This window comes from Triticum urartu, chromosome 4 (assembly GCF_003073215.2).
Source record: "Triticum urartu cultivar G1812 chromosome 4, Tu2.1, whole genome shotgun sequence".
In the NCBI taxonomy this organism is placed as follows: domain Eukaryota; kingdom Viridiplantae; phylum Streptophyta; class Magnoliopsida; order Poales; family Poaceae; genus Triticum; species Triticum urartu.
This window is the reverse complement of record NC_053025.1, coordinates 440,017,489-440,031,022: the sequence shown is the minus strand read 5'-3', so window position 1 is coordinate 440,031,022 and position 13,534 is coordinate 440,017,489. Positions and strand designations below refer to the sequence as shown.

The 13,534-nt window shown below is 48.4% G+C and overlaps 2 protein-coding genes across 5 annotated transcripts; both read right to left on the bottom strand.

Moving 5' to 3' along the window:
- Positions 1-329: 329 nt before the first annotated feature.
- LOC125551932 (ABC transporter F family member 4-like) lies at positions 330-4,724 on the bottom strand. 3 transcript variants are annotated; one of them, XM_048715341.1, is made up of 4 exons: positions 4,453-4,724; positions 2,571-4,367; positions 932-1,756; positions 330-716 (listed from the first exon to the last, which is right to left on the bottom strand). In XM_048715341.1, the coding sequence occupies exons 2-3, from the start codon at positions 4,359-4,361 to the stop codon at positions 932-934; spliced, it is 2,616 nt and encodes an 871-aa protein (XP_048571298.1). In that variant the 5' UTR covers positions 4,362-4,367; positions 4,453-4,724; the 3' UTR covers positions 330-716. The 3 variants fall into 3 exon arrangements, with proteins under 3 accessions (XP_048571298.1, XP_048571300.1, XP_048571299.1); XM_048715343.1 differs by having other exon boundaries at positions 2,571-4,363; XM_048715342.1 differs by having other exon boundaries at positions 2,571-4,724.
- Positions 4,725-6,042: 1,318 nt separating this feature from the next.
- Positions 6,043-8,813, bottom strand: LOC125551933 (peroxisomal membrane protein 11-3-like). 2 transcript variants are annotated; one of them, XM_048715345.1, is made up of 2 exons: positions 7,967-8,813; positions 6,043-6,463 (listed from the first exon to the last, which is right to left on the bottom strand). In XM_048715345.1, the coding sequence occupies exon 1, from the start codon at positions 8,687-8,689 to the stop codon at positions 7,976-7,978; it is 714 nt and encodes a 237-aa protein (XP_048571302.1). In that variant the 5' UTR covers positions 8,690-8,813; the 3' UTR covers positions 6,043-6,463; positions 7,967-7,975. The 2 variants fall into 2 exon arrangements, with proteins under 2 accessions (XP_048571302.1, XP_048571303.1); XM_048715346.1 differs by lacking the exon at positions 6,043-6,463 and adding an exon at positions 6,470-7,734.
- Between the last annotated feature and the right edge of the window lie 4,721 nt (positions 8,814-13,534).

Genomic DNA, 13,534 nt, shown 5'->3' with positions numbered 1-13,534 from the left:
GTCTTAACTTTGTACTAGCTCTAGTACAAATTTGTACTGAGCGTCTTCTCAAGACACTTATTTTAGGACCAAGGGAGTAATATAAACTTTTTCTTCAAGCGTCTTCTCCCCTTTGTCTCGTCGGACAAACTCTCCCGTCCAGGCTTCATCGAGCCGGTGGATTCGCCTCCCCTCCCCATCTGGAGCATCCTCCTACTCAGAGCCACTGTGCACCACACAAATCATTACACGAGACATGCTGGGAAGTTAAATTAGCAAACACCTCTTCGTGGACGAAAGCACCTGGATACTGAACAACAGTGCAATACATTACATGAGACGACAGGATGTCAAGTTGAATGATCATCAGATGGAACTGGCTTTCCCAATATCACAATGTATACACATATGAAGCCGTCCAAAAAATCAGAAATATCTTGACCGCATCTTGGTCATTGCTGAACTTCGTGGTCGTGTTTAGGACTGAATGAATGGCAATAACAAAAGAAAAAAAATGCCTAAGCTAAAATAAAGGTTAATGAGAACATGTTCATTTTTCTGCCATTGACCACATAGGATGAGTTGAAGCACGATGGCCAGCTATATCCAGTGAGATACTCGGTGGCAGGGCAGAGCATTATCACAGTTACTGGGAGGATATTAAAGTGTGGTAAGAAGCGCATGTCCTTGCTACTTATGGTCGATCCAACACGCCACCAACAGAATAGAATGACATTCTGAAATAAGTAAGGAGAATATATTAGTTCAAATGTCCCAACTTCACAATAAAAATAAAGTAAATAAATCCCTAAATGGTGGAGTATTCATTCATTCAGGAGATTTGCAAAATTTGACTTGGGTGATACATATAATTGAACAATATTTTTTTTGAAACAAATAATTGAACAATATACATGTTAAAAATTGAACAATTCGCTCACACTGCACTTACCTAATGAGGACTTATACTGCACATGTGCTTGACATTGCTGTTGACACTTTCTGTTTGTTGGAAATTGTTTCCATCCGCAAAAAGGCATGGAGTAGAGTTTCTCTGAGCTTGAACAGAAGAAAAGCAACCGTGCTGGTCCCGAATGTCATCAAGCAGAGTTTGTGAACTGTTTGCTTCCCAAGGACTAGAGAAGTTCCTGCGATTTGGTTCGATTCTTGGCAAAGAATCATTGTGCTGCAAAGAGTTGGATTCTGATGAAGCACAGAAGTTCCTGTGGTCTGGGTCGGCTCTTGGAGCATAGCCACTGTGCTGCACACCATCATGTCCAGTGTCTTGACTAATCAGATGCCTTTGTCTATCTAGCAACATGCGCATCCATCCACGTCTTCTAGAAAGAGTTGCAAACCTTCCAGTTGGAGTTGATACACCCAAAACTGAAGCTCGTGAATCGGCATGAATGTTTTGCCTAGGAATCTCCCTAGGCGATACATTTAGATCAAAGCCTTGAAAAGTTTGCCAAGTGTTGATTGACGGTGTCCTTCCAAATGTGCTAATGGGTGCATTCGTGCCTAACTGGGCAGAATTGCTGTTAGTAAGGCTTCTAGGATGCGTTGATCCCTCGCCACTGAGTCTACATCCTCCACAATACCAATTTCCTTCAGGTACTTCTCTTCCAAGGCCAACACAATAAGTATGTGCCGAGGAATCACAAATATCACATAATAACATTAGACTATCTTCACCACCTTGATTGCACTCTATGCACATAAGATTCTCGTATGGGTCTAACCAGCGCCTTATTTCTTCTTCCGTTGGCTGATAAACCTGTGCAAGAAGCAAGAAAATAAGCATATGCCCAAACATACTAGGGTGTTATAACTTAGGTTTCAGCAGCAGTACTTTTAGTGTTATATCTCGGACTGACTACTTTGCAGTGGCATATATCTTAATTTTCATACCAAGTTATTTTTTTAAAGTACAGTAACCCCTACAATAAAATTTGAGCTCCTGGCTTAAAAGAAAAACAATAGCAGCAAAAAATCAACTGATCACAGAATTCAGGGTCATATTATCAACCAAAATTCAAAAAGGTTGCTGAAAATTGACTGTAAGAACCTACTGAGAACATAATATGCAGGTGGAAATGCTCCTAAACACAACAATAGCACGAGTAAACAACAAGCCTAAGGAATGCTTACAACATTAAAGAGCCAGGCATACCAGAGAGGTAAAAAATTGCAAAAGGTTTGCAGCCATGATTAAGGATTGAGGTACATATTCATGAAACCTTACTAAAAGTAACAGTCCACAAGTAATTCAGAACATATTGCCCCCAAATTTAAATATCTTCCCTGTTGTAACTGCATCTTGATACATATGTTAGCGATGCACTTTTGTTACTGACAATTTTTCAGTTACAGCAAATATATTAAAAATGAAAGAAATGGAGAAGTTAATTACTAATAAAAGACCAAATATAAGACTAATTATATAGGTTAATCTTCAAACGCAGAATGGCAATGAAGATGTTTACCAATCATGTGTTGAATTGCTCACCCATAAGAAAACGAAATGAAATAGCAACTTAAATTGTTACCAGATCTGAAATTATATAACAACTACAGCAAGGAGACTTCACCTGATCACGCTCTTCAACCTTAATTACAGACTTTTTCAGCTCCAAATCTAGATCCACTTTTGATGACTTGGTAATCGTGGTGAACCGCCTCTTACACAATGGACACCTTGACTCGACCTTAGACCACTCCATGATGCACGCGAAGCAAAAGTAGTGTGAGCAGCAATTCAGCACTCCCTGTAGAGTCGTCCTCTGATCCTCAGAGAGGCATATCCCACACCAGGGCTTCTCAGCATCTACTAGTTCTTTTTTCTCCTTTCCTTTGTCCCACCCATTCCTTGTAAAAGAAAGCCTCCTCGGTGACACAGACAGCATGGGCTGAGCCACCAGAGATTTAGCCTCTCCCAAGTCCCTGACATCCTTATCTGAGACATGGAATTCAGAATCTGAGGATGATTGCGAGACGAGTAACCTCTTCTTCCTCCTGGCCTCTTCTATCCTGTTATCACCCAATTCCTTGTCTGAGGCATGGAATTCAGACTCTGAGGATGACTGCAAGACGCATGTCCTTTTCTTCCTCTTAACCTCTTCTTCTCTGACATCGCTTAATTCCTTATCTGATATATGGAATTCAGAATCTGAGGATGACTGCAAGACACGTACCCTTTTCTTCGTCTTAACCTCTTCTTCTCTGACATCGCTCAATTCCTTATCCGAGACATGGAATTCAGAATCTGAGGATGACTGCAAGACGCGTACCCTTTTCTTCGACTTAACCTCTTCTTCTCTGACATCGCTCAATTCCTTATCCGAGACATGGAATTCAGAATCTGAGGATGACCCCAATACCCCCCTCCTTTTCCTCCCCTTCCTTACTGCAGCTCTCACTGGCTCACCCTCAGGTTCGTCTTCAGATGTTCCAAACTCAAACTCTGATGAGTCTGAATCAATAGCCGGCCATATATCTGCCTCGGCAACTGGCCCTGGCCGGTCTACCTCCACATGCCTCCCAAACCTGGCCTTCTTCCTTGAATTACGGTTTACCTTGACCTGTTCATCCTCCACGATGAAGTCGTCGTCATCATCCTCGTATTGCTCGATGACAGAAGACCTTCTCCGTCGCCTTACAGGTGCAGGCTTCCGAACCTTCCGCTTTGAAAGCTTCCAACTATTACTATTCTTCTTCTTCCCTCGTCGCAGCTTTGAAGCAGGGTTTCTGCGCGCTGTATTCTTAAGCCTCGGTATCGTTCTGGTGTGGCTGACACCCAATTCCTCATCCTCTTCCTCGTCCTCAAACTCATCATCGTCACCCTCCAAATCAGGGTCGAAATCCGTGTCCTCGTCCCCTCCCCCCTCGTCCAAGTCAGGATCAAAGTCCATGTCCTCCTCCTCCCCATGCCTCGGCCGATTAGATCGCTGAGCCACGGGAGGCATTTTCGCTTTCTGGCTGCGGCCACCACATTTCGTCTCACAGTTGGGCCGTCGCGGCTCCTCTTCCTGGTCGAGATCTTCACCAATCTCCTCATCCTCCTCCAGCTCCTCCGAGTAATCGTCGTCGTCTTCATACCTGCGCCGGCGAGACCGCGCGGGAGCCGGATTCGCCTTCCTCTTCACCGGCCGCTTTGGACGCGGCGTCTCTTCCTCCTCGTCCTCGTCGTCCACCTCGTACTCCGCGTCCGAGCCGCCTCCCTCCTCGCCGGCACTAGAGGACGCGGCGTCTCTTCCTCCGTGGCCGTACTCCAGCTCGTGGACCTCCTCCTCATCCTCCTCCTCCTCCAAGACATACTCCTCGTCGCTGTCGTCCCCATCGAGCTTACGCCGCCGGCGGCCCCCGCCCTCTCCCGCTCCCATACCTACCTACACACCAAATCACCACGAATCAGGACCAGATCGCCGGATCCCAACCTGAGACACCGCCGAAACCAAGCACCCGCCGAATTACCACGCGAGAGCCGAGACCGGAAGTCACCACGGGAGAGCAGTGAGGCAGAGCAGCAGCCTAACCCCGGATGGATTTGTGGATAATATTTTGCGGCGTGGATTTTGAATGGGCCTGTATAAATACGACCGGGTCAGAGAAGGCGGCGGTGACGGGAAATTGGGGAGGCTCGGCTGAGCGGGGAGGGGAGGGGGAGGGGAGCAGCTCGGAAACGGGAATGGGAGGGGGCAACGGGTGGGGGTGGAGGTTACGAGGGGAGGAGGGCGGGCGGAGGAAGCATCGCGTACGGGTACGGCAGAGGGGGGTGGGGGACGCGCTGGCTGGCTGGCTTTTATCGCCGCGTAGGTGGGAGTGGGGCGGGGTGGCGGTGGTTTGGGTTTGGCCAGCTCCACCGCCGCTTCGCTACTCCTCGCTAGTGGTTGGACCGTTGGCGTTGGCGTTGGAGTGTGCTGCTTTTGCTTGGACTAGTCGCCCGCGTCGCGGCCGCGGCGGCATCGTGGCCGTTCACATGCTCCTTTTCGCTTGCGCCGCTGGTAACCCAGCTGGCTGGACTGCTCCTTCGGTTTCGGTGGGTTTCGTTCGTATCAGGCAGCGCATCGGCCGAACTGGGCCTGGCCCAGTGGTGCCGTGCCTGACGTGTCCGTGACTCGGCAGCAAAATTCGATTCGGTGGTACCTGCCCTGCCCATCCATCATCATCATCATCATCACCATCTCGTGGTGGCCTGGGGATCGGGCGGCTTTCCTGTGTTCTATTCGACTGCTCACAATGGGAAGTAACATAGAGTAGTAACTTGCCAATGTTACTAGTCTATGTTACTAGCTCACAATGGAAAGTAACATAGAGTAATAACTTGCCAATGTTACTAGTCTATGTTACTATCTCTATAGTGGGTAGTAACATATGAGTGGTATCATGAAAGAGTTCATTTATTAGGCTATAGACTCATTATGTCTTGAAATGTGTGATGTTACAGTAACTAGTTAAGTTACCACAAACCCCTCTCTCCTCATTAATTAGCTGCCACATAAGCAATCTTGTATTGAAATGTGTGATGTTACTAGTCAAGTTACTTTCATTGTGACTAGTCTTCCTTCACAGGCTGTGTTGCACACAAATAGAGGCAGACAGGGACAGATACTCTCTGATGCAACCAGACTTATGAGATTCCCACAATCCCATTCTATAGCCTTGTAATGACGGCCAGAGCTCACCTGAACACACAGAAAATTCCCTCCAGAGGGGGAATGTTACACGGAGCTGAGCACATGATGCGCATTCACAGCCATCTAACTGCAAAGGTCTACTGGACAGGAAAACAGTAACACTGTTCTTTCATTGATTCAATTCAAGACTAATATAGCAGTCCACCCCCGCAAAAAAATAATTTATAGCAGTCCACGATCTAGCTCACTCACTGATCACAGCCGCGTCCCAACCATTTAGCAGCAGCGCCCAGCTGTCCACTTGTAACCTGCCTCTAGAGGTAGACTACCACCAAATAGCCAAAATTCTGCAGCTGGTTGACAGGTTTCATCAGGGACGATATATATATGGCACTCCATCATGAGAGGTAGTAAACTGTTTCTCGTATACCTAGCCGGTTGATGTCAGAATATAAGCAGATACTAATATGCTTTTACAGCTATATGTTTTCAGGCCTCAACAGTGGGCTGAAAACAGATCACCTGAACAATGTCTTTGCCTCCACGACCGTGTTACATAGAGCTGGGGCACAGGACGTGCTTTCACAGCCATCTACCTAACTACAAGCTTTTTGTTCTCAAGATCCATTGGATAAGAAAGCGGTAAGGTTCTTTCATCTCAATCTGAAACTATTTCTAACAGTTCATATAATCTAAAGCAAAGCCGGACCTGAAGCATCTCTGCATTTGGGACCAACAATGCCAAGTTGGCCAGCTGGAACAACGATTTGCAAAACTTATGCAGCAGGTTGGCTGATTTAAACACCAATGACAACGCCTATATGGCAATCAATCATGGGGCAGAATTGCTGTAAAAATAAGTAGGCAGGAAATTATGGAGCTTACAGTAAATGCAAAATATCGGATTATAAGAAAGTAGTAATTTGTTGCTGTGAACCATAAGAGGCGTTTTTTTGGTTCATTGCTGATAAAATCATTTTATGCTATGATCATTGTCGTACTTTGATACTTATAAACAATTTGTTCAAAGAAATGAATACATAACTAATTGGGGTTCCCTGCCTACAATTATGATGTGGACTTACTTAGCTACTAGAAATGAAAGGAAATAAAAATTATTGTCACACCTTACTCAAACCAAGAAATCTTAGCACATACCCAGTATACCAGCTGTCTTACTCTTAACTCGAGGAATATTTGCGTTATAAACTATAAACACTGATAAGTAATCAGCTAAGTGATCAGAGTAACAGTACCTTACAGCTCCGTAGTACCTACTTCTCCCTACGTCACTCACACCTCACCCCTGGTAGCAGAGGGTCAAGAGGCCTCCCATCGGAGCCAGGTCAGTGGAAGAGTAAATTCGAAACAGTTTTTGTAATTCACAATGGTATAAAATTTTATGTACTGTTTATCCAAACAAGGGCTGGAAAAAACACCGACGTTAATATTGACCCCACAACAACAATCAGCTGCAGTTAAACCAGTGCAATAAGTTATGAGCACAGGACGGGCTACATGATCTACATATCATTGCATACTTATGTATTTATTCATCAGTTTACAGGTGACAAATTAAAAAAAATAAAAAAATAAACTGTGAATGAAACAACATTTTGGTCCGATATGTAAGAACTGCATTTGCCTATTATTCCTTTGAAGCTGATTCAATTGGACCAATGTAACATGGGAAAAAACATTGTAGCACGTGGTAATCAAACAGACAGCATTCTTTCTTCTGCAGTGCTTCTGGTTGCACATTTGCTTCATAATATATTAGCCCATAATCATATCAGTTCCAAAGTTTGTGCTAGCCAATTCGGCACGGTTAGTTAATTCTCCTTTGATATTGACACGAAGCGAAAACTACAGCAGGAAAACTATACACCAGATTGTGATGCTGGTTTCAACTTCCTAGTGCATCAGAACCAAATTATGATGCATTGTGCATCTTATTGCTGCAAAATGATCTGCCATGGAGACTGTTTTGTTCTTGTAGGCATGTTCAGTGCTTCTGTTTTTGCACTATGGAGCCAAGCACTCATCTTTGAAGTCAGCCATAAGCAACACAGTCGGAAGAAAGCAACCCCTTTATCCCAATACGACCGTAATGAAGCATCTGTTGTTTTTTTTTTGACAAAATGAAACATCTAGAATGATTATGGTGAAATTAATCATGAGCAGCATCAGTGTTCTCCAACCAACAAATGCATCAGCATGAATTCCAACCGTACCACCAACATCGGCATCTAGATTACAGAAGCAACGCTTTCCTTTAGAAATACAGGTTTTGCCTAAATTTCAGCTTTATTTCATCCTAATGTCAAGCGTATTTTGAAATCTATATATACCTTGGGACTTCAGCAAGAATTCCAGTTCTTGTGCGTGCTGATCAGCGCCGACAGCAATCCGGCGGACGCCGTCAGCGTGGAGCTACCGAGCAACCCCTTCCCGTTAGTCACGTCCCCTAGCGCCATGAAGGCATCCGCCACGTCCTGCACAACGGACAGACGCTTCAGCAGCAGCTTCCCCCGCATCGTCGTCACCGCCTGGTTCTCCTCCCCACAACCCTCCGCCCGCCGCATCTTGATTGAAGACTCCATCTTCGTCACTTCTTCCAGCTTGATGGTGATGGAGCCGACGTAGCCCACCAGCTCGGCCCAGGCGCTGAGACGCTGGAGGCGGGGGAGGAGGTGCGCCGGGAGGAGGCCAGCTTTCGCGAGCCAGACGAACTGCTCGATGAAGTAGTAGACGCCCTCGCCGCCGTAGGCGAGGAGCACGAAGGGCGGAGGGAGGGGGCCGGGGTGCGCGCGGAGGGCGTTGACGTCCTGGACGAACTTGCCGAGGCGGAAGGCCTTGCGGCTGAGGCCGAGGCTGGACTCGAAGGACTTGAGGCGCGCGGAGGCCGGCGGGGGCAGCGGCCCTGCGGCGAGGGCGAGGCGCGCGGCGTAGCGGGAGATCTTGAGGAGCTTGTCGACACCGTCGCGGCGGGCCAGGTAGGCCTCGAGGTGGGCGAGGAAGTCGCGGGGAGGCGGGCGCGCTGCGGCGGCGGTCTTGCGAGCCTCGGAGGCCATGGCGGCTGTTGGGGGCGGCGGGGAGGTACCCGTGGGCTGTGGTTGCGTATACTATGCCAGCCTGTTTGGTTCGGGGGAAGTTGGAGTAGGGAATGAGAATTGAGAGGGTGGGTCACTTGTATGATTGAAGGGTATGGGAATTGAGAAAGAAAAGGGACGGGGAGTTGAGGGGGCAAACTCCCGCTAATCTCTTCCAGGGGGGCTGGTAATTCAGCCAGAGAATGAGAATTGGCAAAAAAAAAAAAACAGTTTGTTTGTTGCGCTAAACAAGGGCTGGTTCAATTTTGTACATAAGTAAACGTGTCCTCAACATCTTCTATTACTTTGACTCGCGAACTAAAGTGAGGAATTATTTTTTCTGTTAAATTCCCACAAGTAATTCCCAACAATAGCCAAACGTGGGACTGGGACTAACAGTCCACTTCCCAAACCTAATCACCCAACAAACTCTCTCTTGAAAACTCCCATTCCCTTTTCTTTAAACTACCAAACAGGATGTGCGTGTATGATGCGGGGGTAGTTGCCGTGTGGTGGCACGGCGGATCGGTTGGACTCGACGACCAAGGGAGAGAGGAGGAGGAATCATTGGACTAGCGGTGCGGACCCGCGTGTCAGCGTGAGAACTTAGCTGGGCATTATCCCCCATTCGCTGTTTGGTGTTTTTAGCACTTTGCGTTGGGTCTCATTGACATTTACACATTACTCCGTATTTGATTGCTTGCATCAATGGTCAGATTATAGAACTTGTTGTTTGGTTGTTCGCATTTGTGTTTCAGAAATGAGCAAATGTAAATCACAACTGCTTAAGAGCAACTCCAACTGGCGACCCATTTCGTCCGCGGGCGTCCGCTTTTCGTCCGCCTGCCGACCTATTCCCGACCCATTTTTAAGCCGGATTTGCGCCGGCGCGAACAAGAGACGGACGCGCGCGCGCTCGCCTTTTCTTTTCCCGGGCTCGCCGGTTGACGAGGGCATAGACCTGGGGTAGGGTAATAGGCCCGACCTATACGTCCTACCTAAGGTCCTTGTCTTAGAAGCAAGGAAGTTCAAGAATAAACAGGGAGGACTTGGTGTCGAGTGCAATCCACTCGACATATCATCCACTCGGAGACTCCTTCTTCTTTAAGTCACTCGACTACTCAACCATTCGACCATGTAAAAAAACCACTCGACGTACAAGAAGACCTAAAGCCGCTCTACGTAGCAACGGTCAGGCATTTACTCGTATATTTAATGATCATTTGTAGCACTTTATTTACAAACGTTACCTGTAACGCTCTCTCTTTATGAATATTGAACCCTATGTAACGGAGGGGAGCAGGGGTCCTGGCGCACTCTATATAAGCCACCCCCCTCCTCTGGGACAGGGGTTCGCACCCTCCGTAACACACACGCATAAAATCCAGTCGACCGCCTCAGGGCTCCGAGACGTAGGGTTATTACTTCCTCCGAGAAGGGCCTGAACTCGTAAAACTCGCGTGTACAACTCCTCCATAGCTAGAATCTTGCCTCTACATCCCTACCCCCCATTCTACTGTCAGACTTAGAACCACGACAGTTGGCGCCCACTGTGGGGCAGGTGTCTTAGCGACTTGTTGGAGAAATTTCGGTTTTTCCAATCCCCATCAACATGGTTTCAGGCGGAGGTTTGGTCGAGGGCCGCGAGATCCATTTCGGCACGCTCGTGTTCGTCGCCGACGACTCCGCTTGGCTCCAAGAAGCTCCACTCGACGTCGAGGCGCTCCCCGTCCGTGGGGCAACGCACTTTCGCGCGTGCGTCCGTGGCGTCCTCCTACGGCAGCCGTCGACTCAGTATCGGTCGGCACCTGTGCTGTCCTCCCTCCCTGTAGCCTGCCGGCGCAAGCGTTCCGGTCCATCGAGGCTTCAGCGGTGGGTGAGGCACGCGGTGGCTTGCCAGTCGGCCACCCCCCAAGTCGCGGCAATCGAGCCCGACAAAACTCTCTAGGGCCTGTTCGACTGGCTCCGTATAGACTGAGTCTGAGTGCGACAGTAGTGACCCCGCGGCGGAAGTCCTGATGGTCAACGGACCTCGCAGTCCTCCTGGCTTCCCCCACGGCGACAGTGGCGATGGTGGAGGCGATCCGTCGCGTGTTGACGAGGAGTACCGTCCCGAACCCCTCTCTTCGCTGCAGAGGGAAGAACTTCGCCGCCGGAACATGGATGCACTTCACACTCCTATCGCTGGAGAAACACCCGAGGCCCGAGCCTTGGAGGACGCGCGCCTAGCCAACTTGGTTGAGCGCACTCGACTGGAGAACCTCCAGCGCGCACTCGACGAGCTCGGCAGCGGATCCCCGAGTCCAGTCGACGACAACTTTTTTCGCCTCCGACTCAGGTATATCGAACTCCGATCCAGAATCTCACAGCTGCAGCTCGAATAGCAGAGTCAATTCAACCTTCCCAGTCAGAAGCTGGCAGAGGTTTGATGCAGATCAGGGCTTTACTCAGGGCAGTGGGAGAACAGAATTCAGCTGTGTCACAGTCGCGGAATAGGATCCATAACAGATCCATTATAGCAGATACAGTCCAGTCGGCTCACAGCCCAAGATCGCCCCTGAGGCGTGAGGGACGTGGAGACCGGCGAGATTAGTACAGAAACCATGAGCAGTATAATCACCGACTCGATCACGATGATCGTCGTCGAGTGCCCACGCCTCCCCCAAGGAGTGGGTCATACGTGCCTCGGCAACATGATGACAGACGCCCTCACAGTGGTGGGCGAAGGATTCCAGTCGACCCCAGGGAACCGGGCTTTGATGCGAGATCTATTCTCGTTCAGGGTCTGGTCGACAGAAACAGAGCTCACAGAGAAGGCCACGACAAAGATCTTCCAACCGGCGGCAGAGTGCATGTCTCAGGTCCAGATTGCTTCAACAGAGCCATCAGGGCTGCGGTGATTCCTCCCAACTTCAGGTTGGCAACTGGAGTCAGTAAGTTCACTGGTGAGTCCAAGCCCGACACTTGGCTTAAGGACTACCGAGTGGCTGTTCAGATTGGCGGTGACAATGATGAAGTGGCCATGAAGCACCTTCCTCTGATGTTGGAGGGCTCGGCCAGAGCATGGTTAAATCAGTTAGCACCCGACAGTATTTATAGCTGGGAAGAACTTGCCCGAGTGTTTGTCAGAACATTCGAAGGAACATGCAAACGGGCAGCAGGGCTAACAGAACTGCAATCTTGTGTGCAGAAGCCAAATGAAACATTGAGGGACTATATCCAGAGATGGATCATGTTGCACCACATGATGGAGAATGTGTCTAATCATCAAGCAGTTTGTGCCTTCAAAGAAGGTGTCAGATATCGAGAGTTGAATCTGAAGTTCGGTCAGGCCGGAGATATGTCTTTGAGTCGAATGATGGAGATTGCCACTAAGTACGCCAATGGTGAAGAGGAGGATCGGCTCCGGAGTGGCAAACACAAAACAGTCGCCCACGAAACCGGAGGAGGAAACTCTAGTCGGAAGCAGAAGCGCAAAGCCGAGCCAGCTGCTCCTGGAGAAACCTTAGCTGTGACTCAGGGAAAGTTCAAGGGGAAGCCCAAAGGACCGTGGAATCCCAAGAAAATAAAGGATCAAGACGAAAATGATGTGTTGGATTTGCCATGCCACATTCACACAAAGAAAGATGAAGAGGGTAATCTCATTTACCCGAAGCATACCACTCGACAGTGTCGGCTCCTAATCCAGCAGTTCCGAGAGAAACAACCCAAAGAAAAGGAAAAAGAGTCAGACAAAGTTGAGGACAAAGAGGAAAATGACGATGATTACCCCCATGTCAATTTCACTCTGATGATTTTTGCTGATGTTGAGAGCAAAAGTCGACTGGAAGTCATCAACAGAGAGGTAAACATGGTCGCTCCGGCGACGCCCTTTGCTGTTTGGGGATTGGACATGGTTGGACCACTGAGGACTGGTAGGAGCGGCTTCACTCATGTGCTTGTAGCAGTCGACAAGTTTACCAAATGGATTGAAGCCAAGCCTATTAAGAATCTTGAAGCCAGTACTGCCGTCAGCTTCATCAGAGAGTTGACATTCAGATATGGGGTTCCGCACAACATCATCACTGACAATGGATCGAACTTCAATTCTGATGAGTTCAGAACCTTCTGCGCCTCCCAAGACACACGAGTCGACTATGCTCCAGTCGCCCATCCCCAGTCGAATGGACAAGCAGAAAGAGCAAATGGCTTGATTCTCAAAGGATTGAAACCCCGACTGATGCGAGATCTCAAGTACGCAGCGGGCACCTGGGTTGATGAACTTCCATCAGTTCTTTGGGATTGAGGACAACTCCCAATCGGTCGACTGGCCGAACTCCATTCTTCTTGGTCTATGGAGCTGAAGCTGTTCTACCGAGTGACTTGCTTCACAATGCACTACGAGTCGAGCTCTTCTCTGAAGATGAAGTAGAACAAGCTCGGCAAGACGCAGTCGACCTCCTAGAAGAAGAAAGAGAGATGGCCTTGATCCGGTCGACCATTTATCAGCAAGACTTGCGTCGATTCCACGCTAGAAACGTGAGGGGTCGAGCCTTTCATGAGTGAGAGTTGGTTCTTCGAGTGGATCAGTAGAAACCACACAAGCTCGCCCCTACTTGGGAAGGTCCCTTCATCATCACCAGAGTTCTCCACAACGGAGCATATCATCTTTACAATATTGAGAATAAGAAAGATGAGCCACGGGCTTGGAATGCGGAGCTTCTCCGCCCCTTTTATACTTAAGTACTCATTCGGGTGAGATGTAATAAGAAATACCTTTGTAGTTTGTTTATCAAAGACGAGAGCTTTACAGTTTTCTTAAATGATTGTTGTCGCTTTCGTTTGTGT

What these genes read in the sequence shown, in the direction of transcription:
- LOC125551932 (XM_048715342.1), bottom strand. Translation starts at nt 4,361, where the DNA reads ATGGGAGCGGGAGAGGGCGGGGGCCGCCGGCGGCGTAAGCTCGATGGG. An exon ending in AGGTTGAAGAGCGTGATCAG is followed by an intron (nt 1,757 to 2,570) that starts GTGAAGTCTCCT and finishes CTTCTTGCACAG; the next exon opens with GTTTATCAGCCAACGGAAGA.
- LOC125551933 (XM_048715345.1), bottom strand. Translation starts at nt 8,689, where the DNA reads ATGGCCTCCGAGGCTCGCAAGACCGCCGCCGCAGCGCGCCCGCCTCCC.